The sequence below is a fragment of the Bubalus bubalis genome, chromosome 9 (assembly GCF_019923935.1).
Source record: "Bubalus bubalis isolate 160015118507 breed Murrah chromosome 9, NDDB_SH_1, whole genome shotgun sequence".
In the NCBI taxonomy this organism is placed as follows: domain Eukaryota; kingdom Metazoa; phylum Chordata; class Mammalia; order Artiodactyla; family Bovidae; genus Bubalus; species Bubalus bubalis.
Genome location: NC_059165.1, coordinates 79,523,882 through 79,551,670, shown reverse-complemented (window position 1 = coordinate 79,551,670; position 27,789 = coordinate 79,523,882). Strand labels below are relative to the sequence as shown.

At 40.7% G+C, this 27,789-nt stretch overlaps 1 protein-coding gene across 4 annotated transcripts in view; it reads right to left on the bottom strand.

The window, feature by feature from the left end:
- Window positions 1–27,789, bottom strand: part of LOC102399131 (zinc finger protein 474) — a 67,731-nt gene that overhangs the window by 21,422 nt on the left and 18,520 nt on the right. For 2 of the 4 annotated variants that reach the window (XM_044947799.1, XM_044947800.1), the window contains one exon: window positions 8,244–9,488. In XM_044947799.1, the coding sequence (XP_044803734.1) occupies window positions 8,244–9,275 (1,032 nt within the window). In that variant the 5' untranslated portion in view covers window positions 9,276–9,488. Of the gene's footprint in view, window positions 1–915; window positions 1,050–8,243; window positions 9,489–14,328; window positions 14,648–27,789 lie in introns of those variants that run through there. The other 2 variants (XM_044947801.1, XM_044947802.1) reach the window with 2 other exon arrangements.

The following is a 27,789-nucleotide window of genomic DNA, read 5'->3' as shown; positions in this document are numbered from 1 at the left end:
TCTTCATAAAGTTGCACTTGTCCTCACATCTAGCAGCGAGGGCCTGTTCAGAGGGCAATTGCCTCCATTTCAATGGAACTTTTTCAAGGTTGTGTCACACTGTTTTTGGTGGAGTTCTAAGAATTTGGGGAGAGATTTTAATTGTTGACCTTGGAATGTGGATTTCTAAGAGCTATGTATATCCATTCAGTCATTACATAAAGGTTTCCTAAGCATCTACCACTAGAAAATGTGGATGTGTGTGTTTGGGACTGGAAGAAGGGAGATGAGGATAACATGGAGAGGAGGCTTAGGAAGGCGCATGAAATCGTGTAAGCTAGATAAATTCCTTGAGAGTACAGCATATTGTAGTTCTGTTCATTTTAGGCTTGAAATAATATTTGAACTTGTAATATGTATCCTCTCCTTTCACAGAGGTTACAATCAGTATTTTTCTTTTCAGAGAAGAAGAAAGATACATACTGGAGCAGAAAGGCACCTACTGGAGCACCAAGGCAGGACCATCTATTGTTGCATTCATCTTTGGGCTCTGAGACAGGTAGCTATATCTATTATGGTCTCTCTATGGATATATGATAGATAATTATAATTTGAGGCTTACTTTTAGAAATGAATATGTTTGGCAGAAACCAAAACAATTCTGTAAAGCAATTATCCTTCAATTAAAAAATAAATATAATAAAAAATAAAATTAAATTTAAAAAATGAATATGTTAAGAGTATAATTTGTATAGGTGAGTATTGTTTTCCAATTTCTATGTCAGAAAGCTATCTATCAATTTTCATTGATGATGCTGTTGCTGTAAAATGTGTAACTCTCACCCTCAACACATATTTCACACACGCTATATACACACATGAGTCCTTTGGTTTGGCTTCGAGAGCCATCAATGCAGAAGAGAATGGTCTTGTTACCTTAAAGTTGCGCTTAGTTCACCTGAGAGCCGTGGGATCCTAGAATGCTGCCCTGATATGCAGGCATGGTTGGCACCAAGAAAAGATGAGGAAATGGCATGTGGAGCTGGCTATTAGTGGCCCAGCTGGCAGCATCATCAAGGGCTGGTTTGTGAGGTTGAGCCTAGTTTTCATGACATCAGCACTGATGAGTCTGAGTAGGTGAACTAGGGCCACTGAAGATGAATATATGAGTAGGAACCACCAGAAGGATCACACTGAACTTTTTCCTACCACTTCCAAAGAGTTCCAAGTCATTCTTGTGATTAGGAACCAGAGGCAAATGGTTCTAGGAGCCTTAGTATTGATTTCAGAAACTTAGTTTAACCGAAGGCATGAACAGACAAAGGACTAAGAAGACCCTTAAGATTCACTTTTCTCTCTCTCTCTACACATCTCTCCTCCTCATCTGATAGTCCTGATAAGCCTACTGGGTATTTCACTGAGAAAATATAAGCTAACAGACTGTAGCTTTGCATTCATTTGCATTCAACCTCCTCCTGAAATAGAGAAACATCCCCTGGTATAAACCCCTCCACTTCACAGCATGGAACCCCAGCCCTGGTTCCCGTTGCTCCTTCAGATTTTACATTTGCTCTTATCACCTCTCCTGCTTTTTTTAAACCTTTCTCTCTCTACTGGCTCCTCATCCAAAATAATCAAATGTAGTCTACAAGCTCCCATCTTTTAAGGGAGCCTCTCTTAACCGAAAATCTCTATTTCTAGCCTACCTATTATTTCTCTCCCGATCTCTAAGCCAAATTTCTCAAAACATGTCCAATATCACCCATACACTCTGCAGCCCCCATCATGACTCTGAATGTGTTCTCTCCAAATTTGTCAAACTAAATCCACATGGCCAAATCAAATAGATTTTCTGGCATTCACCTTGCTCCATCCTTCATCCTACCTCTGAATTGCGTACTGTTCCCCATACCCTTATTCTCCACATTTTCTCCTGTCACAGTGCTCAGGGCACCATACTCTCAAGTCATTTATCCAGCATTTCCAGTCGGTCATTCTCCAGCTTCTTTTTCTCTAACCCCTAAATACTGTGATGCTTCAGGGTCAGTCCTGGGTTGATTTTTCGAGTCCTACACTCATTCTGATGACTTTAAATATATATTAACCATGCACAAATATATTTCCCAGCCCAATTCCTCTTTTGAGACTCAAACTTACATATTTAGCCTGACTTATCTAGTTAGACGTCTCACAAGCATTTTTTTTGCCAGTCTCATAGAAATTTTATTTTCTATTTGGGAAGAAAAGAATAAAGTCTTATAGTTACAAATGACCATAACCAAGGATGATTTTCAATGAATGATATAGTATAAATAGATCTCCATCTGCTTGCACTGTCTTAAGATATTATCTTGGCTCAAATCTTCCTCTGTCAATGTCTGTTGTGTTTAATAACTTAAGACATATACAGTCATCACAAATAAAACTGTCCTTCTACTGCTCACTGGTTACACATATGTTCTGTGCTTACCCAATCCCACCCACTGTAGAAATTTCACCATTCTTTGAGATCTATTTAAAAAGTCTCACAAGTGTTGTGAACTCAGTTATGTCCAGAATGGAGCAATTGGTCTTCATCCACAACAGCCTGTTTCTTAAGTTTTTCCCATCCTAGAAAGTGATACTACTGATACAGTTGCTCAATTTAGAAATCTGGGAGTCATCCTCAACCCTCTTCCTTACTCTTCCACACTCTTCCACATCCCAACTATTACCAGGTTCTGCCCACTGTCCCTTTTTTTCTATCTCTGATACCAACACCCTAGGCTAGGCTTTCATCCACTTTCACCTGGATTCCTGCAACAGCCGAATAACGGGTGTCCCTATGTCCACTGGGCAGCTGTGCTGTTTCCACAGCTTTATCATGTGTACCTGCCCCTTCCTTCATTCGATTCTAACTACTTGTGCACTTTTAGTTCCATTTTAAGATCTTTCTTACCTCAAGGCCTTCACACAGAATGTCTCCTCCTCCTGCCCTTCCCTTCCCCCTACATCCTCTTGGCTAATGTTTTCACACCTTCCATGTCTCAGCTGAAATGTCACTTCCTCCCAGAGGTTTTCTCTAACCAAGAACCTGAATGTCCACCTCCCACCATTAGACACTGTCACATTACAACTTGAAATTTTATATTTATTTTTATTTACTTCATATCATTTCCTCCATATGGCTAAAAACTCCATGAGATCAAGAACTGTGTCTTTTTAATGATTCTACATTTAGTACTTAGTGCAAAGTAAGTAAGTGAAGTCGTTTAGTCATGTCCAATTCTTTGCGACCCAATGTACTATAGCCCACCAGGCTCCATTGTCCAGGATTTTCCAGGCAAGAGTATTGGAGTGGGTTGCCATTTCCTTCTCCAGGGGATCTTCCTGACCCAGGGATCGAACCCAGATCTCTCACATTGCAGGCAGATGCTTTACCATCTGAGCCACTATGGAAGCTCAAGAATGCCTAACAAGAATGATCTGTTGAATGAACAAACTTTTGTCCTCTTAACCCTGCTTAACCAAGTCTCATAAGCCTGGTAGCATAGCCCTACCCTTTTTGTATGACACGTATGCTTCTCTCTTTAGTGACATAAAAAGGTGTGGGTCTCTGGAGTTAGACACATCTGGCTCTGACACCCACTGTGTGACTCTAGGTTAGGTGCTTAACCTCAGTTTTTCCACCTGGAAAATAGGGAGATAGTATCTGCCTTATAGTAATATTATGAATATTAAAATGAGGACATGGACATAAAGCACTGGCCATAGATGCATTCAGTACAGGTTATCTCCCTGTATTGCATGCCTCCTAATAAGCTCCAAACACTTTTTACCTGGGTTGGGAAGTTGGCACCCACTCCAGTGTTCTTGCCTGGAAAATTCCATGGACAGAGGAACCTGGCGGGCTACCGTCCACGGGGTCGCCAAGAGTCGGACACTACTGAGCGACTAAGCACAGAGCACAAGCACTTTTTACCACACACACACCTTTACAGTGTTTCACGACGTGAGCCCATTCACTCTGCCCTTCTGAGTCTTTCTGAGTCTCTGATTGTGACCTTCTAACTAGGAGGTTTGCTTTTGGAGAATGAGATACTTAGCGATGGAACAGCACTGATGATATTAAACCAAATACATAATGGTAGTCCTAAATAAATGGAATTTGTATTATAAGGGCACATTCTCAAATATATTTGGAGGTAACACAGAGAAAGGCAGTAAATAATATTTTTGAGTGTAGAAGGCATTACTCTAAAAGAAAACACCAGATGGCAGCACCAGATGCTAGAGACGTGCCTGATGGGACTGTAGCTCAGACCTCTAGGCTGCTGCTGCTGCTAAGTCACTTCAGTCGTGTCCGACTCTGTGTGACCCCATAGACGGCAGCACACCAGGCTCCCCCATCCCTGGGATTCTCTAGGCAAGAATACTGGAGTGGGTTGCCATTTCCTTCTCCAACAGCATGAAAGTGAAAAGTGAAAATGAAGTATAACTTAAAAACTACATTCAGAGAGACAAATCTTTGTTAAAAAAAAGAAAAAGACAGATCTCCCTGAAGAAAAATAATGCCTATTTTATAACATAGTATCAGATTTTTAGAAACAGTGTTTCACATGTTATCATCAAAATACTAAGAAAATAACCCCAAGCATTATGTAATGAATAAAAGATAGTTAAACAAAGCATTCATTCTGGGTTGTAGTTATACTTAATTAACTGTCAATCTGTGTTTCAGTTAGCCAGAAAGGCCTTAAGTCAAAGACTGAAATACTATCAGCTTATGGAAAAGGGCAAACTTTTTCCCAAATATTAAAGGCAAATATTAAAATGTGTTCACTCATATTAAAATAAGGGTCAATAGTGACCTCCATTCTTGCACTTCAGCATCACTTAGGACACTGCTTGCTAAAATAGAAATCAAAGGATCACATGAAGCTCCAAATTAAACTTTAAACTGATAATCTCTAGTTTCCCACATTATGAATCAAATTTCATCTGCAAGTAACATGACTTTTAAAATCTTGCTAAACTGGATATTGCTTGCTCAGGCTTTCCTTCTTCTAGAGGGAAAAGGGGGAGTACAATGCTGCTCTGACATCAGATAACAGTAGAGCAAACCCTTTTAAATAAAAATCTGCTTTGTGGATGTCATTCCTCTTTTATACTGCTTGGGGTCTTTCACAATGTCACTGTGAAATCAGAGAGAGTGAATTCAGTCTTAGATTTTGGATGACAAGCAATGGGACAAGTTCAAACCCATCCCGTGGTGAGCGGCAAAGCAGAGCTGGTGCAGAATGCCCATTGATGACTTGGGTTGGGGGGATTGTCTTAGGGATCTCGGCATTGTTTCTTTGTTTAGATTTGACTGAAGGGTAACAGGAGCATTTGTCATCAGAGAACGGAGCCAGTCTATGCAGGAGGAACACTCTGAGCAGAGGGTAACTCACTCTGCCAGTGAAACAGTCATTGTTGCCCAACTGCAATGAACTGTTTCCAAGTTCTGTGGTCATAATTCTGAAAATGTTTTTCTCACCTGAGTTCACTACGAGATTGAGCCCCCTGAAAACACTGGGCGAGAATGTTGATTCTAACATGAGTTCAGATCAAGGATTCTAGCGGGAAATTGTTCTAACTGGCATAAGGAAAAAGGAAGCAAACATCTGAACTGAAAAACCATGCGTGTGTCTCACAGTCAGCCAAAAGTCGGCCGCCACAGGCAGATGAAATTCTGAAATCCAATAATGCACAGGGTGTTTTCTTTATGCAAATGAACGATTCACTGCACTATCTAAATCTTACATAATACAAGGAAAAGAAAAACAGCAATAGACAGAGTCCAATAGCAACTGCAACAGAAAACTACGTTCCCCAGGAGAGGCTTTCTGCCGAAAGCGCAACGCAGTGGCAAATGTCTTTTCAAGGGAAGGAATAAAGTCTGTTGGTTCAAGAGGTCTTATTCCTCTTGGAAGCCTAGGAGTTTTCTCCATTTTAATGAACCCTAGCTTGCTCCAGATCTGGCAGCTGAAGGGACCCTAGGTTGGATGACCTTACCATGCCCTCCACTAAAGCCTGTGTGGTCCCCAAACAGGCCAAGGCACATCTGACGGTGGTGGGTGCCAGTTCCTCACTGACACGTGCCTTTTCAGGTCAGGAGCAGAGTTGGCTATGCTCTGACATAGCTGTCGTGTCCTCTTGATGCCTTTGTTTTGACGGACTCCCTCTGATCTAAACGTGAAAATCACTGACAGCCATCGCTGGCCTCCTGTCCTGACAGTCTCCTCTCCAGATGACTCAGTGAGTCAGGAGGTGTCCTCCTGTGAAGCCGGAGGCCCCGGCCAGCCTCTTTTAGCAGTTGTGACTGAGAACATGCTATGCTCGGCCTGCTGGCTCCACTTGTCTGTGTTACAACAACAAGCATGAGCATTCTGAACACGCTCTTCCCTATCTCAAGTTCTGTAATGAGAACATTTAAAGAAAATGCATACAATCAGGAAACAGTGCTGAATGTCAGAACACTAACCAGAGTTCTTGATTTGTGGCTCTAAGACATGGATTCTTTTGCTCGCTGAATCCAGACCCCACACGTTTTGGAAGAAAAGCAACAGCCAAAAGATGAGAAAAACAGTTCATGTTTATGAGACCAGCCTGAAGCCCATGCCACACTTACGAGTTTGGGTTTTCATTCGGCAAAGAAACTAGCTGTTCTTTCTTCAAGTTCATCGGAAAATATGCCCATTAGTCTGACTCTTCGGCTTTAGGATCATTGTTTTGGAATCTCTAAGCCAGCAAGTGAAAGATCATTTCATTTTAAACATGGAAGTTTGGAAAAAGTACCTGACTTTTGCCCAAGTAATGCAATAAAAAAATAAAAAAGTAATGAAGAACAACTGGATTAAAAATAAAAGATGTCTTCCCACCCCCCAATCAGTCTGGTTTAACTGTTTACATTAGCTTGGGTTACCTTGCTTCTGCTGCTGCTGAGTCGCTTCAGTCGTGTCCGACTCTGTGCGACCCCATAGACGGCAGCCCACCAGGCTCCCCCGTCCCTGGGATTCTCCAGGCAAGAACACTGGAGTGGGTTGCCATTTCCTTCTCCAATGCATGAAAGTGAAAAGTGAAAGTGAAGTTGCTCAGTCGTGTCCGACTCTTAGCGACCCCATGGACTGCAGCCTACCAGGCTCCTCCGTCCATGGGATTTTCCAGGCAAGAGTGCTGGAGTGGGGTGCCATTGCCTTCTCTGTTGGGTTACCTTAGTTTCCTGAAAATAGTTCACTTAAAGAACCCCTACAGGTGGGGCGTTTCAAGCAGCAAGTCATAGAGAAAAGACCTTGACCTCCTCCTATCTCTCATGATTTGATGTTCTGTAAAGTGTGACACGTGGCAGGATAACCACTATCCTGGCTTCATGGCAGAATGAAGCACATGGACCACACTTTATCTTGCAGGTAGCCACCCTCATAAGCAACCTTCCCCAATCCTGGTTGATGATGAAATTTCAGGTCAAGACCCAGTGACACTTCACTATATAGGCTGGGGACCCCTAGGGTCATGCTTATTTACAACTGCCCAAATCAGGGGTCACAGCCTGGTGTCTGACCCAAACATGGGGTACAGAGCAGAAGCAGGAACTGAGTATTTCCCAGATCCATGAACACACCTAGTTGACTCTCAGTCTGCGTGGGAGTTAATTCCCCACATACTATAGCCATGTAAGCATTAAAAGAAAACATGCTGCACTTTAGAGCGTGTTTAGTTCTACAAGTGCTCCAGTGTTTAATTACTGCTAAAGTCATTTGGGGTTTTTGACACAGATTCTATTTTAGTACGATAAACTCAGCATAACCCAGTGTTGCCAAAAGTGAATTCCTAAGGTAGATTACTAAAATAAACCAGTAATAAATATTGGCTGTTGGAATGGGAATTATATCTCTGTAATGTAGACACAGCATTACTGACTCATTTTCAAATAACAATCTCTCCCAAGGATTATTGGTATGAGGGATTCAGAGAAGAAAGTCCATCTCTCTTTTAGGCAGCAGAATGAAAGAGAACCAGGGACCCACTGGGCAAGGATGTTTTTATATCTGCTGTGCCAATGGAGATATAGCCCCAGAGTCCAAGAGCGGGTCAACTTAGGTTTCACTGAGGCAGAAATGGGCATTGAAAGAACACCATCATAGGGGATGAGGCAGCTGATTCTGGGGGCATTTTTCTCTCATTCCCTTGGAGGTAGAATGTATCCCCAGGCTACCCGATGCATATCATGTGGCACAAATTACCTTATCAGTCACAGGGGGTGCGGCCATGTTCCTCTGAGGCTTGGGATTAGTGGACTCTTTCAGGCCACCTCTACTCCCTAATGTCAAATCCTGAACTTTTGGCCCACTAGGTTGAGCTTTACAACTTCTCTGGTGTACTGGAAGGCGGTCGGGGGCAAAGGTCTGACTACAGTTTGGGCAGGACACGAGCTGGCCTTGACGTGGCCCTGCATGGTTCGGCTGTCCAGTGAGAAGGGGCTGAGGCTTCTGTGGGAGTGGCTGGCGGAACTCCCTGGGGAGTCGGTCATTCTCTGCTTTCCACTTTTCCAGGCATTTGGGCTCATGGATAGGAAGGGACAGGGTACCAAATTCCCTCCCACAGATGTAGCAGATGACAGTCCTTGGTCGGGTTGTGATGCCACTGGAAGCTTTCTTGAGACCGGCAAGATCATCAGATCTGTCCAGGCTTGGTGCCCTGGGCCCCTCAACCTTCTGCTTGCAGCTTCTCTGATGAACAAGAAGCCAGTCTGGCAAGAATGTGCGGCCACAGGACTCACAGGGCAGCAGCTGAGCCTGGGAACTCTGGAAGGCGGCCTCATTCGCTGCCTGAAGACTGTAGGACCCACTTCCGCTGAAAGGAGGTGGTTTGGAAGGTTCTGGCCTCCTCAGGTGCTTGGGCAACTTGCTGTTTTCAACACGCCACTTCTCCAGGCACTGGGGTTCGTGAATGCCAAGGGATTGGGACCCAAATTCTCGGCCACAGATATAGCATACCCGGAACCCGGGCCTGCGGGATGGGATCACGGGGGGCCTGGGCTGACTTTCAGACATAATCCTCCTACTGGACTGCTTTGAGAGAATTACAGTTCCAGGTCTGTTTTTCCGAGGGTTCGTCTTTATTTTTTCACCCTGATTGTCACGCTCTATTTCTGGCAAGAAGCTAGAATGGGACTCACCAAATAGAACAGCTTGGTTTATAAGAAAGGTGGGCTCTTTGGAATGGTGGAAAGACTGTTGCAATGTGGAAACCCTTTTCTCCTCTTCTATTTCCATTAACAAAGAAGGCTTTCTCTAAGGCTTGCTCTGATTTCAGGCCAGACGCATTTTGGGCTTCTGCTTAGAGTGAAGGTTAGTCAGGTTGGCTGTCTTGGGGTTCCACATCATAGCCAGTACCTTAGCCCCAAAGACTGTGACTCAGAGCTTCATTGCAGGGCAGCAGGCTGGAATGCTGGAAAGTCCCCATGAAACCTCAGATGCCTCCAAGATCTGCAGGGGAAATATAAATCAACAAGTTATTGCATACACACACATTCACACACACACATTCACGTGCACACACACACATATTTTAAGTTGATAAAGAGCAGTGATTTTTTTGACTGAGCATCCTCTTTGGCTATCATAATAACTACACATAGGATTTGTTCAGTAAATGTTGGAATAAATATGAAAAACATTTCTGTTATGAACAGCACTGTTACCGTATCAAACGTTCGATACTGCAAAGGAAGATGGACAATTATTGCACATCTCGACATATATGGTATGAACCAAGAGGCATGGTGGTGAGATCATGCAGGAGAGAACCGAGGCTTCTGAAAACTAGATTAATGAAACTGCGGATCAAGTACAAAAGACCTTCCATTACCTTAGGGATTCTTTTTAGTGCCATGGATCCCTTTGTCAGTTCTTTGAAGCCTATGGACCTCTTCCCAGAATAATAATTTTAAAAGAAAAATATAAAATTCTTACTAGTACAAGTGAAACTAATTTTATTGAAATAATTTATCAAATATTTTTAGTTGTGATTTCTCTTTTACTTGAGCTATAGTCACAGGCCAGACTTTTTGAGTGTCCATGAGTCTAAGATTAAGAACCAGCAGAAGTAATTAAAGCTTGAACAGGAAGATTATCAGGAAGCCTTCAGAGTGAGTTAAGCTTCTTGTAACCTACCAGGTATCCACTCTTCTTTATTATGGGACTGGAGTATTAATAAATTATGGCTGTAATTGTCAAGCCAAGAATGCAACCTTGGGCTCTATTCTTCCTGGTGGTCTATCTGTACACCTTCCCTGGGATGAAGATGCTCAGACTTCAGTTGATGTTCCTTTAACAGATGTTGTATTCATGTTCTTGTTTTATACAGATATATCTTCTTATAGACATCAATCTACCTATCTGTCAAACTATCTTTTTTTTAAAATAAAAATATGGCCAACAATTTTCCTAAACTAGAAGAAAGGGCTGATAAGATCTCATTACAGTCAGAAGCCAAAGGAGTTTTTACCTTGGGGAAAGGCATGAGTCAGTTTTATCCCGGTCTACAACCTAGCTCAAGAAAGATTATCTTCAAAAGTCTTAGGACCTTCTTCATTTCCTGAAGGATGACCTCACTCTGGATTAGGGGTTTTTTAGCCTTGGCTCCCATTCACAGAGGGAGCGGCACCTGATCTGAAGCTAGACCCGACAGCCCACGGCAGGCACTTGAGTTCAAGCGCACCAAGGCCAGCTGTGCTGGTTATATCAGAACACTGTTCAGGCATTGCGGTTGACAAGGGACACAAAGTTGTGAGATCTGCACTCAGTTCCTGCATTTTGGTGCCAAGAGAAGTGTGAATCTTTGCAATTAAGGCTATCAAATCACCTCTGGCACAGAAAAGGAAGTTATTCTTCATTTTGACAGATCCTAAGACAGTGATATTAACACATGTGACATAAGAATGTGCTGGCCCCAAACAGAATGACCAACACAGAAAACGAGGCTTGGAGAAACAAAATTTATCACTTGATCATCACCATCCAAAAGAGAAAGTGGCTCTAGAGAACACAAAGAATCCAGTAAAATTATTTCATTAGATTTTAAACAGCATATGGGTAAAATAATCCCCCAAACCACTCTGCTTTGTTGGTTCTGATTTATTATTAATCTAGGACTTCCTGTTTTAGTTTCCCATTTTCCTTGATACCAAGAAGTTGCAGATAGCAAAAGTATTTAAGGAGACCAATAGGAAAAATTACTGCAATCAAATAAACTAAACTTGTGAAACTTGCCTAAACTTGCTTACAATCTTCCCTCTTCACCACGCTGCTCCCCACAGATGAGAATTCTGAGAAAGCCCCATGACTTGCCCCAATAAATCATCTATCTCTTTTATGTTAAAGATAACTAATATTTATTTAATGCTAACTATGCATCAGCCATTGTACTAATTTTTATGTACATAATTATAGTTAATTCTCAAATGATTATCAGACAGGTATTATTATTTTAATTTTTACAAATGAATAAACTATGACTCAGAAAAGACAAGTAACTTGCCCAAGACAGTCAGTTTCTAAATGACAGAACTGGGAATCAATTCCAGCTCTCTTTGGCTCCAGTCCTTGACTCTTTCCATTATTCATTCTGTCTAAAATTCCACCGACAGAGCTTCTTAAGTTTTTATCCCTATTTTAATGTACAATTCATATGCCCCATGGGTTTATGAAGGTAACTAAGCTCTCACCCGCTTTTATGCTCCCCTTTAGAAGAAGGAAGGGGTGAGAGAGAGGAGGGGAATAGGGCACAGAAGAAGAGAAATCTTTGAGATGGAAAAAGCAGGTGAGAAATCAGGGTTACTGAAGACAGCGTTTCTCCTTAAAGCAACAGGGATCATTTTATTTTGCTGTGAATAATTTTCTAGCAGAAGTTATTCTCTGTATGATGTGCAAAACATACCCTTTCCTGATCTCATCAGTATCTTTAAGAAAAATCTGTACTACTAGCCACAGATGGTGGGTGAGGGGAATTGGGGTGCAATAGTGGGTGCAGAGTGAAAGTGAAGGCTGCCCAAAGAGGTCAGATTGGCATTCAGTCTGCAGCCCTGTCGCTACTTTGATTAGGGATGGATCTTTATGCATGCAGGCATTCATGCATTTTCTCTGCAGCAAAAAATGACAAAGAATCATAACATTTCCATTGAATCTTCATCTTTTCTTTTTTAATCATCCTCATTCCTCCTTCAATGTCCTCCTGAAAACTGTCTTATTGTGATTAAAGGTATCAATGTATGGAAAATGAGGTAGCTAGGACCAAGTGAAATTTGGGGAGACTGAGGTGTTTACTAGAAAAATTTATGATATTTCTGTCAACGATTCTGCTAAGGCAATGCAACAAGGCATAGCATGGTCAGTTGCTCTATCCTATAAGTTCTAAAAGTGAAAGTGCTAGAAAATACTAACTACATATTTAAATCACTTAAGAATTTGGCCTGTCACCCAGACACATTATAAAGCAACGTTGCTAGTTTATAAAGAGAACCACTTTGCAAAGCCAGCCAATTTCACCCCAAGCATCCATGGAGAAATATTCACTCCAATTGGCCTGAATTATTCATTTTGACCATATTTGCACATAGGCCATTTAAAGAATGTCTTGGAAGGCATCATGTTTTATCAATATGATGCCATTTTTCCATGCCCTTTGGACTTCATGGGAAGGGCGAGACAAACTCATGAGGATGAATATAATAACCATGAAAATCCAAAAACTATCTTAGCATTAGGGGGCATTTCTCTAAAAGAGAGGGGAAAGAACACAAGTAGAAGTATGTGGTATTCTAAAAAATAATTTAGTTCTTTGAATTATATGGTGATACATGACCCCTTCTCCGCTAGTATAGAATCCAAATCCTTTAAACGGACAGATGAATAAAAATGAATAAATAAGAAAGGTAGACTTGGGTTTTATGCTGCCTCTGAGAAAAATTATAAAATAGAGAAAGTTTGTCTTCCATGTCCTCCATCGACCACATTCAGTAGCCTCCCCTGCTCAGTACCCTCATATACACTCTAGTCTTCTTACTGATGAAATCTTGCTTTCAAAACAGAGCTGATACACTAAGGCTTACAATTGATGAGGTAATATCCCTCCCAGAGTCTGGCAGAGACAGCTAGTTTCCTATTAATAGTTATTCTGCCCAAGCTCCCTCAAGTTAATAGAGCCCCACTTTCTAGCTGGCACACGATTTCCTAGCCAAAAGTCTACAGGCTTCTTTGTAGCTAGTGGAAGTATTGTGTGGCACTTGTAAAAACTCTTCTTGAAAAGTAGGGGACCAATCTACTCGTCTTCTTTTCCTTCGTTCTGATGACTGATGGCTGGAGCTCTAGCAGCCATCTTGGGGCAGATTATATTCATGTAACACTTAACATTTCAGAGTAGAGATATGGATGAATTTGGTCCTTGAAAATGCTACATGGAGAAGGAAATGGCAACCCACTCCAGTGTTCTTGCCTGGAGAATCCCAGGGATGGGGGAGCCTGGTGGGCTGCTGTCTATGGGGTCGCACAGAGTTGGACATGACTGAAGTGACTTAGCAGCAGCAGTGAAAAAAAAAGTTGTTTAATCTCCTTCGGAATTATGTGAAAACAGGATTTTTCTATCCCTCTTATTCAAAAGCAGGCTTTCAATGGAGTAGGAGTCCCAGGGTCCATCATTTTGTCTGCCTGCTACGGGTGGGCCTGCTTTAATGAGAAGTGGCTAATTCTTACAGATGTGAAAGGACTTGTAAAGTGTCGAGGGTGTCAGACATGTCTTCTTTCTGAGGAACTGTGTGACCCTGAGCAAGTTACCTAGCCTCTCTGAGCTCCACTTTGAAAATAAAAGCGGAAATTACTAATAACTAAAAAAAAAAAAAAAAAAAAGGAAATGCTACAGCCATCTTACAAACTCTGGAGTGACTTCCTTGGGCTTTATTTACATAAGAGAAATAAATGTTTTTTGGTGGTTTTTTTTTTTTTTTTTGTATTTTAGTCACTTTTTAAAAGAGTCTTTAACTCATATGAAAACCTAATACTAATTGAGTTATAGTTTAATAGTTAACATGGAGCTAGGCACAAAATGAATTAAAACAGTGATATTTCAAACTTCAAGATCTTTTTTTTTTGATGAGAAAAAAAGTTGAAAGGGTTTATAGGGCAAAACTGACTTATTAAGTATATACTTTCCCCTAAAAATCAGAAATGAAAAAGCTTGGAACTGTAAATACTGAGCCAATGGTTCTTAAGAAACTGATTCACAATACTTTTTCAGAATTATTTTTTTTAGAAAAAAATTAATGACATTTACCTCAGGAGAATAGAACCTTATTTTCCCCATGAGCTTTTGAAAGACTGAGAAGGCATCATTGTTGTGCCAGCGGTTAATGCACTGTCTCTGTATTCCATACTCTCTCTTCTATATCCAGCTTTGTGATGCGGGCACTGGGATACCGCACGCCCCATTTCTGCTTAGCCAGCCAGCTCTGCATTATGATTTACTAATACCAGTACTGGAGGGAAAAGGTGAGGTTAGAGGAGAGAGAAGACTTGCATCTTTTTAAAAGGTTTCCTGTCTGCTTTTGTTCCTGTATTACCCCAGCAATACTTCTTTATCCCAGCAAAAGCAGTTCTTTCCTGAAGCAGCACCTGAAACCAGTTTACAGTTTTTCCAATATTTGCAAATCAAACTGAATTTCCCCTCCCCCACCAGGCAGCACCATCAGCCAGTCTGTTCTTCCTCTGTGGAAATAAGATTTTTGGCTCCCTAAGGCGCTTCTTCTAAATTTCTAAGTCCTAATAATTCAAACCTCTTCCCTTTGTCCTTCAGCACTAGGAATGGTAGGTAGCTGCTGCTTCCCTTCTATAGCAGTGCTTTTTTTTTTTTTTAACTCTGCTAGTTACCTAGGTAACAACTTCATTCCTGGTCAACAATTCTTTATATTAAATTCATTCTGTTTAAATGACTAGTATGGTTTCTGTCTCCTGACAAATACAACTACTCTTAGAATATAAGTAATAAAAATCTGTGATGTTCAAGCTGCATATTAGCTTACTATTGCAATAAATATAAACTAATTATTTCATAGTGTCTCAGAAACCATGATGCTTAATATTCAACTCTCAACTCATTCAGACCACTGAAAACATACCTTTATAATGTTTACATAACCACTAGCTTCCAAAAGCTAGAAAATGTTGTTCCTCCATTTGTGATCAACTGAATAAAATCATAAGGGGAAATCTGCCATTTTAAGCATATTTGTGTTTTTCTTAAGTTTATATTATACTTTTCCTCCACTGACTACCTAGCCATGAGGCCCCCACTGCCAGTCATAGATCAAGGATGACTGAGAAGTGTTGAGGGGAGATCAATAACCTGTCAGTCTGGCTGGTTCCCTACACTCCCTTCTGGATGAAGCACCTGGGCCAGCGGCATTTGCAGTTCCCAGTAATTTTGATGTACGTGACAGAAGAGCAACTGGGAACTGGAGGTGGTATGGTTTGGGAAAGACAGGAGCAGTGTCTGAAAGGTAAAAAATGGAAACACTTGCAGAAAAGCCATTTAGTCTGAGGCATGATTTTGATGGAATCTGGCTGTCCATATTGATATTCCCAGGCTGATTTTGAATAATGAATGAAAAATTTCCCCTTCCTTGTCTCTCCTTCACTATGAAGAACTTTAAACCAAGATATAAGTTCTTTCACTTTTATTCCATCTAATTGTCAGGTGTAGACATAGTCTATGGTGTTAGGAAAGCTATGAAAACCAAAAATGGGAGAAATGCATTCTTTATGCCTCTAAGTAGAAACTTCTGCAAAGACATTTTATGTTAAGGCTCATAATACCACCCCATGAAAGCTATTGTTAGACCAAGCCTGCAATTTTCACTCTATATTGAGTATTCAAATCACAGAGTACTCAAGAGTCATAAATGCCACACAGGTATGACTGTGTAATTGCAATATTGACATTTGGAGTGGTGGAGAACTGGTTTGGGAAACCACCAGGAGAGTTGCATTAGAGGCCTATACTGTACAGAAATTCAAAGGCTAGACAAAGACAGTGGGAGAGTCAGGCCACTGAATAACAAGCAAATCCACATAACATTTTTTTCTGACACCTAGGATAGTTCTATCCCAATAACAAAAATATTCCAATAGTTTTTTTCAAGACTTTAGGCCAGATATGGCTCACAGATATGCTCTTTTTGGCCTGGATAGAGTTTAAAATATTTGAGCTAGTTGCCATTATTTTAAAATTTACAAATGTCACACAAAATTGTGATTGGGAGTTTCTCTTGAAAAAGTGGAAGATCTGGCCTAGAGGCCATCTACCAGTGTGGCAGCATAGCTGGGATACAGAATAAGGTTGAAACTGTAGATCAGACAGCCAAGCTTTACTCTTGAAAAGTTGCTCATCAGCCTCTTGTTCAATTCACAATTCATGCTTGATTCTCAGACTCATTTCAGTTTGTGACCTTTTGTGATTCTCACTTTAACATGTCCCTTTCCTCCATTTTTCTTCTCAATTGAATATCTGAAAATCACTTTAAGGAGCACTTGCTCTCAGAAAACTGAGAACCCAGTTGAAGTCTTTTCTAATGGAGATAATTACTAAAAACATGACATATTTATTGGTAAAAATTCAGAAGGGAAACTTCCTAGTAAAAATTGAATCAGGATGAAATACTTGGTTCAAGGAGGTAGGGAAATATCCAGGGCAAAAAAGAAAGAATCAGTGACCTGAGAAGGAATTTTCATACATTATTAAAGGGCCATAGGAAATGATGAACCTAGTTTCGGAAAGAAAAAAAAAAAAATGAAGAAGCCTGTGTTTAGATCAACCACAGGGGAGATGATAAAAAGGGGAAAAAAAGAAAGAAAGGAAAAAGAAAAACACAAACAGGCAAGAAATGTGTATGTGGAGACCATCTGAATTTCTTGGAAACATTCCCATAATTGTTTAGTTATTCATTGATATAATAAGAGCTACTCTTCTGCTTTAGACAGCAGCCCCTGATTTACCATTAATGATTCCCCAGATGGAGAATGTTGGATATCTTATGTTATTAGATACAGAAAGAATCAGTCAATAAGAAGAACCATAAGTAAGCTACTAATAATAAAGACTATTGTTGCCTTTCCAAGATTTGGGCTGGAAATACTTCCTAAGAGACTTATACTTCCTTGTAGGGATTTTAGAATTTGATGACTTTTTTCTTTCTGCCAAGTTGACCACTGCATCAAGTACCATCTACGTTAGTTTAAACTGAAAATGGTTAAGAACAGCACAGTAATTCCTTTTCAATAAAGAATGACATATTCAATATCCATGAAGTGTTTAAATCCAATGTATTGATAAAAACATGGAGGGGGGTAGAACTACAGATACTCTTGTTTTAGTATTAAATTTTAAAGAGAATTACAAATAGATTCATTGTTTACTAGTTCCCGTCATGTGATATGCTTGCACACAGTTCCCACTGCCTTCACACTCTTGATTTACTGTCTCAGAGGGCTAACTCAGTGCAGTATCTTTGGCAAAGACTTCCAAGCCACAGAGTGTTAGTATCAGAAGTACAGTCACTAGACTAGTGTCTCCAGGTTGAAACAAACACAATGAAGAATACAGCTGCCCTTGATGGGATGTTCCCGGCCGAGACAGATGGGCCTCACAGTATCCCGGAGGAAACTTTTTTAACCACATCACCCTCTTACTCTCCAAAAGCCTCAAAGTCGTGCCTTAGCTCTACCCACCTCCAGGAGGTCAGTGCCTCCCAAAGCCTGGCTAATGCTTAAATTGATCATCATTACCGTTCATTACAGACATCAACACCCTTTGTTAATAATGCTCTCTCCACCCAAAGCTGTTTCTGAGGAAAGTCACTGGGAAGGAAGTCAAGAACAGGGCAGAGCCCATAAGGCGGGCTGAGTTTCGGCTGTGTGTGAATGAATGTGCTTCTATTTTCTGATACGTGTAGCATGTCTTCTCTGGAGGTGACTCTGGAGACTGGGTCATTTAGGTACATCCACCAGCTGAAGACTGTTTCTGAATAGGGGCTTTTTGTTGCTCTGCTCCCTGCATCGCTCATCCTCCTATGTATACAGAAGTCATTAAAAAGCTATTGTTATTCATTCGACATCTCTGAGTGTTGTTAACAAGAAACTTTTTCACAGGCCAGATGGTTTGAGCTTGTTGATGGGTATAATCCTGCACTCCAACCTTTTATTGCCCAGGAAATCTTACCGAGCCGATCCCCGGCTGGAGAAAACCACTAAAAAGAGGCTGCTGGTGTCTACGAGAAATGTGTTCCTTCTCCGTGTCCCCAGAGCCCAGGCCAGACATAAAATGTGGTTGACAGCTCTTTACTTGCAAACGCTCTTAGCTTGTAGTTTAAATATTTTGCGGTTTCAAGTTTACTGAGAGCCTCCTTCCACCCCACGCCCAATAACTATCAAATAGCAAGGGAGTCAGTGAGAGTATCAACTGCTTTGTTCTCTTTTCCTTTAGTAAACAAAAAAGACCTGTATGTATTTTAAGTTACACCTAGGATGGAAAGAATGGAATATTTGATTAAAATAATTCAATTTAAAATCAACTCTTTGAATGCTATTTTCTCTTCTTGCTTGTGTTTCTAGTGGGCTTTTTCTCCTCCCACTGCCTGTGCTTTCTCTTTGTTTTGTTATTTCAAATGTTGGTCTGTCTCCACTTTAAGTCTAGAAAAACAACCCAACGGCATTAAGGACAAGGTGCCATCTGCAAGGGAGTGAAGGATGTGGCATCCTGTGGTTGACCCCACTGCTAATTTGCTCTAGACTGGTAAGACAACACAGACTGGCTCAACACTAGTCAAGCATGTCTTACATTTCAACTCCACTATATTCTGGAGAAAACAGGATGAGAAGTGATAGGCCCCACCTAATCATGCGACTTCTCAAAAGTGGAGAACCTATCCATCTGGTGACAGAGACAGGGCAATGGAAGGAAAAAGGGACGCAAGGAGCCATTGCTGATGCAAAAGTGGAGGACTGGGGCTATGTGTAAGCAACGTGGGTGGCTCTAGAAACTGGGGAGGGCAAGGAAACACGCACAGGGTTTCCAAAGGGACACCGTCTGCTGACACCTTGATTTTACCCCACGGCACCCATGTTGGGCTTCTGACTTATAAAATGATAAGATAATGAGCTGGGTTTCTTTAAAGCTGCTTATTTTATGATATTTGCTATAGCAGTAATAGAAGACTAAAACACCCCAAGAGAAAAATATCAGCACTGTGAATGCAGCCTTCTGAAAACTATTGCTCAACTAAGTTTTGGCCATCCTATGACCCAGAAAATTAATAGTCAGCTCAGGGTCACACCCAGCTTTAGTCTCCACTGGAAATACCACCAGAATGACTCCTTTCCAGGGGCCTTGTTGAGAAGCCCCAGGCAGCTCTCTATAATGAGAATTAGTACAATTCATTCTAGAGTAACAAAACATAAATATTCACATAACGTTATAGAGTGGGTTCAAGGATCTCTGTCTAACTCTTATGAGAACCCTCAACCAGTGTGACTAAAGAAATAATCCTTTAGATTTTGCATTCTCTGCAGTGTGGTCTGTCTTTTCTGACCACAAGTCAAGCTTGCTCTTCCCTGTCCTCTTTGACTGTATTCTTTGTTTTGGTATCTGCTCATTTGCAACTGGTAGTTCAGTTCAGTTCAGTTGTTCAGTCGTGTCCGACTCTTTGCGACCCCATGAACCGCAGCATGCCAGGCCTCCCTGTCCATCACCGACTGCCAGAGTCTACCCAAACCCATGTCCATCAAGTCGATGATGCCATACAGCCATCTCATCCTCTGTTGTCCCCTTCTCCTCCTGCCTTCAATCTTTCCCAGCATCAGGGTCTTTTCAAATGAGTCAGCTCTTCACATCAGGTGGCCAAAGTATTGGAATTTCAGCTTTAGCATCAGTCCTTCCAATGAACACCCAGGACTGATCTCCTTTAGGATGGAGTGGTTGGATCTCCTTGCAGTCCAAGGGACTCTCAAGAGTCTTCTCCAACACCACAGTTCAAGAGCATCAATTCTTCGGCGCTCAGCTTTCTTCACAGTCCAACTCTCACATCCATACATGACCACTGGAAAAACCATAGCCTTGACTAGCCGGACCTTTGTTGACAAAGTAATGTCTCTGCTTTTTAATATGCTATCTAGGTTGATCATAACTTTCCTTCCAAGGTGTAAGCATCTTTTAATTTCATGGCTGCAATCACCATCTGCAGTGACTTTGGAACTCCAAAAAATAAGTCAGCCAGTTTCCACTGTTTCCCCATCTATTTGCCAGGAAGCAATGGGACTGGATGCCATGATCTTAGTTTTCTGAATGTTGAGCTTTAAGCCAACATTTTCACTCTCCACTTTCACTTTCATCAAGAGGCTCTTTAGTTCTTCTTCACTTTCTGCCATAAGGGTGGTGTCATCTGCATATCTGAGGTTATTGATATTTCTCCCAGGAATCTTGATTCTAGCTTGTGCTTCCTCCAGCCCAGTGTTCAGAAACCTGATTTTAATACATTCTGCTCCAGGTTAACTGACTACATTTCTTGTCAAAGTGCCACATGCATAAGTTTTCCCTTCAAATCATGAAAAGCCTTATAACTAATCTCAAGAATGTTGAGATTTGTTCCCAGTGTACCTTCGCAATTATCTGTATCAATTATTCACCATTATTTTTCCTTTCTCATTTCACCCACATCTATCTTACCACATACATGCACACACATACAACCACTCACATCCATCTACAAAGTCATACATACACATCTATTTACATACTCATATTTATCTACACACTCACACCCACACTCCTTCACACTAACATGCATCCACTCACACCTATATATACACACACCCAATCACTGACACCCATGTACACCTACCTATTCACTTACATCCATACTCATACCACATCTAACAATTCATACATCTATCTATACACTCACCCCACACCCATCCACTCACATTCATGTACATGCCCACACCTATCCATTCACCATCCTCAATCCTAAAGGAAATCAACCCCAAATATTCATTGGAAGGACTGATGTTAAAGCTGAAGCTTTAATACTTTGGTCACCTGATACGAAGAGTTGACTTGTTGGAAAAGACCCTGATGCTGGGAAAGTTAGAAGACAAAAGGGGAAGAAGGCAGCAGAGGATGAGGGGGTTGGATGGTATCAACAACTCAATGGACATAAATTTGAGCCAACTCTGGGAGATAGCAAAGATCAAGGCAGCCTGGCATGCTGCAGTCCATGGGGTTGCAAAGAGTCAGACATGACTTAGCGACTGAACAACAACAAGAATGTTGATTTCCCTATAGGAAATGGGGAAATTTTATATTTTCTTATAACATGTATAACATACAATTGAAAAAAGATGACAAGTGAAGAAATGTTGAGAACATCAACATTTAACATTCAGAGACTAGGGAAAGGGAGTTCTTTGGTTTCCTAACAGGATCCATTAGCGTTTACTCTAAAAGCACACTTTTAGTAGGAAAATAGATCCCTCTGATTTACAAAATGTACTTTATACCTAACTTCTTGAGACTATGTATACTAAAAGCACACTTTTAGTAGGAAAATAGATCCCTCTGATTTACAAAATGTACTTTATACCTAACTTCTTGAGACTATGTATACTACACACTGCCAGACTTGTCTATTCCTTCCAATTCTGAATTTCTGCTTAATGTTGCTTCAAACAGTTGCCACCATGTCCCATCTTATGTTGCTAGTAGCGGACATATGTCTAAACATTTTTGCTGAAAATCTTGACAAATACTTCTGGCCTAGATAGCAAACTTCTGCTATAAAATTTTGCTGCATTTAGACAGAGCTTCAAGAATGAAAGAATTTATCTCCAACAGTATCTTCCCTCTAAATGCTGAATCAATTCCCACTCCTCTTTTTGTGTGTGATAGGCTCAGGTTATTCCGATATTAATAAAGGTTTCACTTACACATCTGGGAAACAAAGTTCAAGTTCAAGCAAATTCTGAAATACACTGGTACAGTCTAATTTGCTATGTAAGAGCAGAAAAAGTAACTCAGCCAAGAATTCAGTAATGCTCTTTTAGTTTCCACTTTAAAGTACTTTTGCAAAATATTCAGGTCTATTTTAAACACTGGCTCCAAAATGTCTATCAGCTATGGAATCTTGGGATATGTAACTTCTCTATGCCTCAGTTTCACTTACATTTTGGAAGAATGATTGATACCTTGCAGAGTTATTGTGAAGATTAAAAGTAAGATAAAATGCTTAGCACAGAGTCTGGTAGGGGATAAATATGATATCATAATTGTTACTATATGGTTTTAATAGGTCTTCTTTCCCATATTTTCAATAATAACACTGCAGGCTGAAAAATGTAATTAGGTGACTACAGATTTTTAAAATTATTCTTCCTGTTTAAAAATAGTCTGAGGAAGTCCTAAGTTTTTATTCTGTAGCTAATTCAAATAACATTTTATTCATATTTCATTAAAAGACACTCCAACCTGTAGTCTTGAAAAGGAAAAAAAAAACTGAAAAATTTTGAAAAACATGACTACATTTTCTAAAGTTATCAGATCAAAGCAGTATGAAATATTTCAATTATGGTGCTTGTCATACTGATAGCCCCTGCTAAAGAAACCTGCTCCTTCTCCTCTGGACCAATGGCCCTGGGTGGTCACCTTCTGTAGCATACTATTCAACTCCCAATCCCCAAGCTGATTGTATCAGAGCTTGGGCACTGGACAAACCTATCCATCATAGGCTCATCAGCAGTAGTCTATGAAATGGCTGGACATGACCAGATGAACTGACTCAATCACAACTAGTCTCTGGGGAAGGATAACAGCAATGGCTGCTAAAGCAGAAAAGAAAATAAGAAAGAGTTGTGAAGTTGGAGAACAGAAGCATGAGACATCACAGAAAATAAATTATGCTTAAGAAGAAGACAGAATATGTAGAAGAGCTAAATATTTCTCTAAAGAAGACATATACAGATGGCCAAAAGTCACATGAGAAGATGCTCAACATCACTAATTACTAGAGAAATGTAAATCAAAACTACAGTGAGATAGCACCTCACACCAGTAAGAATGGCCAGCATCAAAAAGACTACAAATAATAAAAGCTGAAGAGCATGTAGAGAAAGGGTAACCCCCCTACACTGTTGGTAGGGATGTAAACTAGCGCATCCACTGTGGAGAACAGTATGGAGGATCTCTAACAAAATAAAAATAGAGTTACATATGATCCTGCAATGGGCTTCTCAGGTGGCACCAGTGAAGAATCTGCCTTTACAGATCCTGCCAATGCAGGAAACATGGGTTCTATCCTTGGGTCAGAAAGATCCCCTGGATAAGGCAATGGCAACCCCCTCCAGTATTCTTGCCTGGAGAATCCCATGGACAGAGGAGCCTGATGAGCTATGGTCCAGAAGGTTGTAAAGAGTTGGACGTGACTGAAGCACCTTATCACACACACACACATGAATGATCCTGCAATACCATTCCCGAGCATATACCCAGAGAAAACTCTAATATGAAAAGATATATGCACCCCAATGTTCACAGAAGCAATATTTACAATAGCAAGAAACCTAAATGTCCATGGACAGATGAATGGATAAAGAAGATGTGGAATATATATACAGTGGAATATTACTCAGTCATAAAAAATGAAATAATGTTATTTATAGCAACATGGATGGACCTAGAGATTATCATACAAAGTAAGTCAGATAAAGACAAATACCATATGATATAACTTATATATGGAATCTTTAAAAATGATACAAATGAAACTATTTACAAAACAGAAAGAGATCCACAGATATAGAAAACAAAATTATGGTTACCAAAAGGAAAAATAGGGGAGGGGAGTGGCAGATAAAGTGGGAATCTGGGATTAACAGATACATACTACTCTATATAAAATAAACAATAAGGATATATTATATGGGATAGGAAACTATATTCAATATCTTATAATAACCTATAATGGAAAAGTATCTGAAAAAGAATATGTGTATGTATTAATACATAACACACACACACACACATGAATCACCTTGCTGCATACCTGAAACTAACACAACTATTGTAATACAACTGTAAATCAACTATATTTCAATTTTTAAAGATTAAAATAAAGAAGAAAAAGACAGAAAAGAAGGAGATGGAATGACTCCTTCCATCTCCTACACATGCTCTACCCTACACTGTTGGTACGGATGTAAACTAGTGCATCCACTGTGGAGAACAGTATGGAGGATCTCTAACAAAATAAAAATAAAGTTACATATGATCCTGCATTGGGCTTCCCAGGTGGCACCAGTGGTAAAGAATCTGCCTTTACAGATCCTGCCAATGCAGGAGACATGGGTTCTATCCTTGGGTCAGAAAGATCCCCTGGAGAAGGCAATGGCAATCCCCTCCAGTATTCCTTTACAGATCCTACATGCTCTACAGAGGGTAGAGCATGGGAACAGGCTAATGATGGAGCACTCAGGTGAGCAACCATGAGGGCTGCCACTGCCACCTGGGTGCAGAAGACATATGATATTCTTTAGTCTTTATGTCTTGCAGTATGTCTGGAAAATATGTGCACTCCTGGAACTTTATAATTCTATTGGAGAATGGAAGAAACCTCTGTCACAATGTCCCAAAGAAGAAATGAGAGATTATGTTCAGATATGACTAAAGTATAAAGAGAAAGCAGGCCACCTCACAAGTGGGAAAGTTGTGACCAGGTCAGGGTTGCAGAGTTTGACTGTGGATAGGGCTCTTTCTTCATCTCTCCTAAAAAGGAAAACAGGGTGGGGCTTTAGTTCTACTCAGAAAGAGGCCTACTATAGGGCTGAATACAGGCCTAGTATAGGGCTGAAGGGTGATTGTAGCCATGAAATTAAAAGACGCTTACTCCTTGGAAGGAAAGTTATGACCAATAACTTTTTAATATGACAGCATATTAAAAAGCAGAGACATTACTTTGTCAACAAAGGTCCGGCTAGTCAAGGCTATGGTTTTTCCTGTGGTCATGTATGGATGTGAGAGTTGGACTGTGAAGAAAGCTGAGCGCCGAAGAATTGATGCTTTTGAACTGTGGTGTTGGAGAAGACTCTTGAGAGTCCCTTGGACTGCAAGGAGATCCAACCACTCCATCCTAAAGGAGATCAGTCCTGGGTGTTCATTGGAAGGACTGATGTTGAAGCTGAAACTCCAATACTTTGGCCACCTGATGAAAAGAGCTGACTCATTTGAAAAGACCCTGATGCTGGGAAAGATTGAGGGCAGGAGGAGAAGGGGACAACAGAGGATGAGATGGTTGGATGGCATCACCAACTCAATGGACATGGGTTTGGGTAGACTCTGGCAGTTGGTGATGGACAGGGAGGCCTGGTGTGCTGTGGTTCATGGGGTCGCAGAGTCGGACACAACTGAGTGACTGAACTCAATGGAACTGATAGGGCTGAAAAGCCAATGGGGATAATATCTGACTGTTAATTCTGAATAATCAGCATAAATAAAAAAGAACTTGGTTGAGAAACTCTTTTTACTTTCCTCTATAATTCTGAAGCTTTTATAAAAATTACTTACTAATTATTTTGGTGTTTGGCCTGGAGAACAGAATCCACTCAACTCTTTGGCTAGGAATTTCTCTGGAACAGGTAGTTCTTGCCCTTCGTGAGGTCTGGTTGTTTGAGTCCCCTGTGTTTCCATGAACATGTAGCCTTGTAATAAATGCCCTGTCTAAGTACACTTGAGTCCACTAAGAAGGCCTGGGTGGAGTTGGATTTATTTAATAATTCATTCAGCCCAGAATGCTGCCTCTGGCAGAAGAGCCTAGAACAGATATTTTGTGATATAATTTTTGAGTTCCCATTACCACAACCACAGTTAGACATATTTCCAAATAATCCAACCCTTCCATCAATGAGTTAACTAACAGACTACTACAATATATTTACTTCATCTATATACCTGTTAGGATTGTGTGTTGTGAATCTGAGTCAGTTGAACTGAGGTGGGCAAATCTACAGCCTGTTATACAAAGTGAAATATTATAAGTCATAAAAAGATAAACAAATATTGTATATTAACACATATATAGAGAGTCTAGGGACTTACCTGGTGGCTGAGATGGTAAAGAATCAGCCTACAATGAGGGAGACCTGGGTTTAATCCTTGGGCTGTGAAGATCCCCTGGAGGAAGGTATGGCAACCCACTCCAATATTCTTGCTTGGAGAATCCCCATGGACAGAGAAGCCTGGCAGACTACAGTCCTGCTGCTGCAGCTAAGTCGCTTCAGTCGTGTCCGACTCTGTGTGACCCCATAGACAGCAGCCCACCAGGCTTCCCGTCCCTGGGATTCTCCAGCAAGAACACTGGAGTGGGTTGCCATTTCCTTCTCCAATGCATGAAAGTGAAAAGTGAAAGTGAAGTTGCTCAGTCGTGTCTGACTCTTCACGACCCCATGGACTGTAGCCCACCAGGCTCCTCCATCCATGGGATTTTCCAGGCAAAAGTACTAGAGTGGGGTGCCATCACCTTCTTCTAGACTACAGTCCATGGGGTCACAAAGAGTCAGACATGACTGAGCGACTAAGAATATGACATATGGAGTCTAGAAAGATGGTACTGATGAACCTATTTGCAGGGCAGGAATAGAGATGCAGACATAGAGAACTGACTTGTGGATACAGTGAGGGAAGAAGAAGGTGGGAAGAATTGAGAGAGAAGCAATGAAATATATACATTACCATATGTAAAATCGATAGCTAGTGGGAAGTTGCTTTATAACACAGGGAGTGCAGTCTGGTGCTCTGTGACAACCTAAAGGGGTGGGATGGGGTGGAGGTGGGAGGGAGGTTCAAGGTAGATGGGGATATATGCATACTTATGGCTGATTCACATTGTTGTACAGCAGAAACCAACACAATATTGTAAAGCAATTATCCTCCAATTAAAAATCAATTAAAGAAAAAGAAAAAGAAAAAAAGGTTTGTGTATCACTTTTAATAAAAAGACTCCTATTCTAGTCACTCAAAGAAACAGAGGCATAACTTTTTACCTAAGTGAGAAGGATTTTTTGAAAAAAGCAATCAGATTCTCAATAATACCAAGGCTTCAGTGATAGTCTTGGCTTTTCCTTCATGGATGGAACTACTACACTATTATGATGAAATTATTTGCATTATATGATTCTAAATACTATCTTCATATAGGGCAGATGGACCATTCCTAGGGTCTAGCAGAGCTCTTTTTTCTATGTGGTTTTTCTGTGAAAGTTGGTGGTTAACCCAACCTCAAGGGGAACTTATTAGACTGCCATCAACCAAGGTCCACGGGACACTAACAAGAGTCATCATGAACATCTTCCTTTCATTCTCCTCCTTTACCTTTCCTACCCTTTGAGGCCCAGAAGTCTCATCAGCAAAGTCCACTCCACTCAAAGACATATATGGCAAGTCACTCCTAAGGTGATTAAACAGGCTTTTTCTTTCTCCTTATCTTGAGAATTATTTCATTATTCTGGACCCCAGGGTGGAAAGGTACAGATGAGATGCACTTAGTCCTCATTTGCTTTCAGTGGGCTTTATAAATTTCTTGGTTTTACTTTTTCTGTTCATTGTTCTTTTCTCCCTGTAGCCTCCTGAAGCTTCCACTTAAGTGTTTTGGCTGTTTGTTCATAGTTTTTCACTTTTATGATTTTTTGAATCTTATAATAC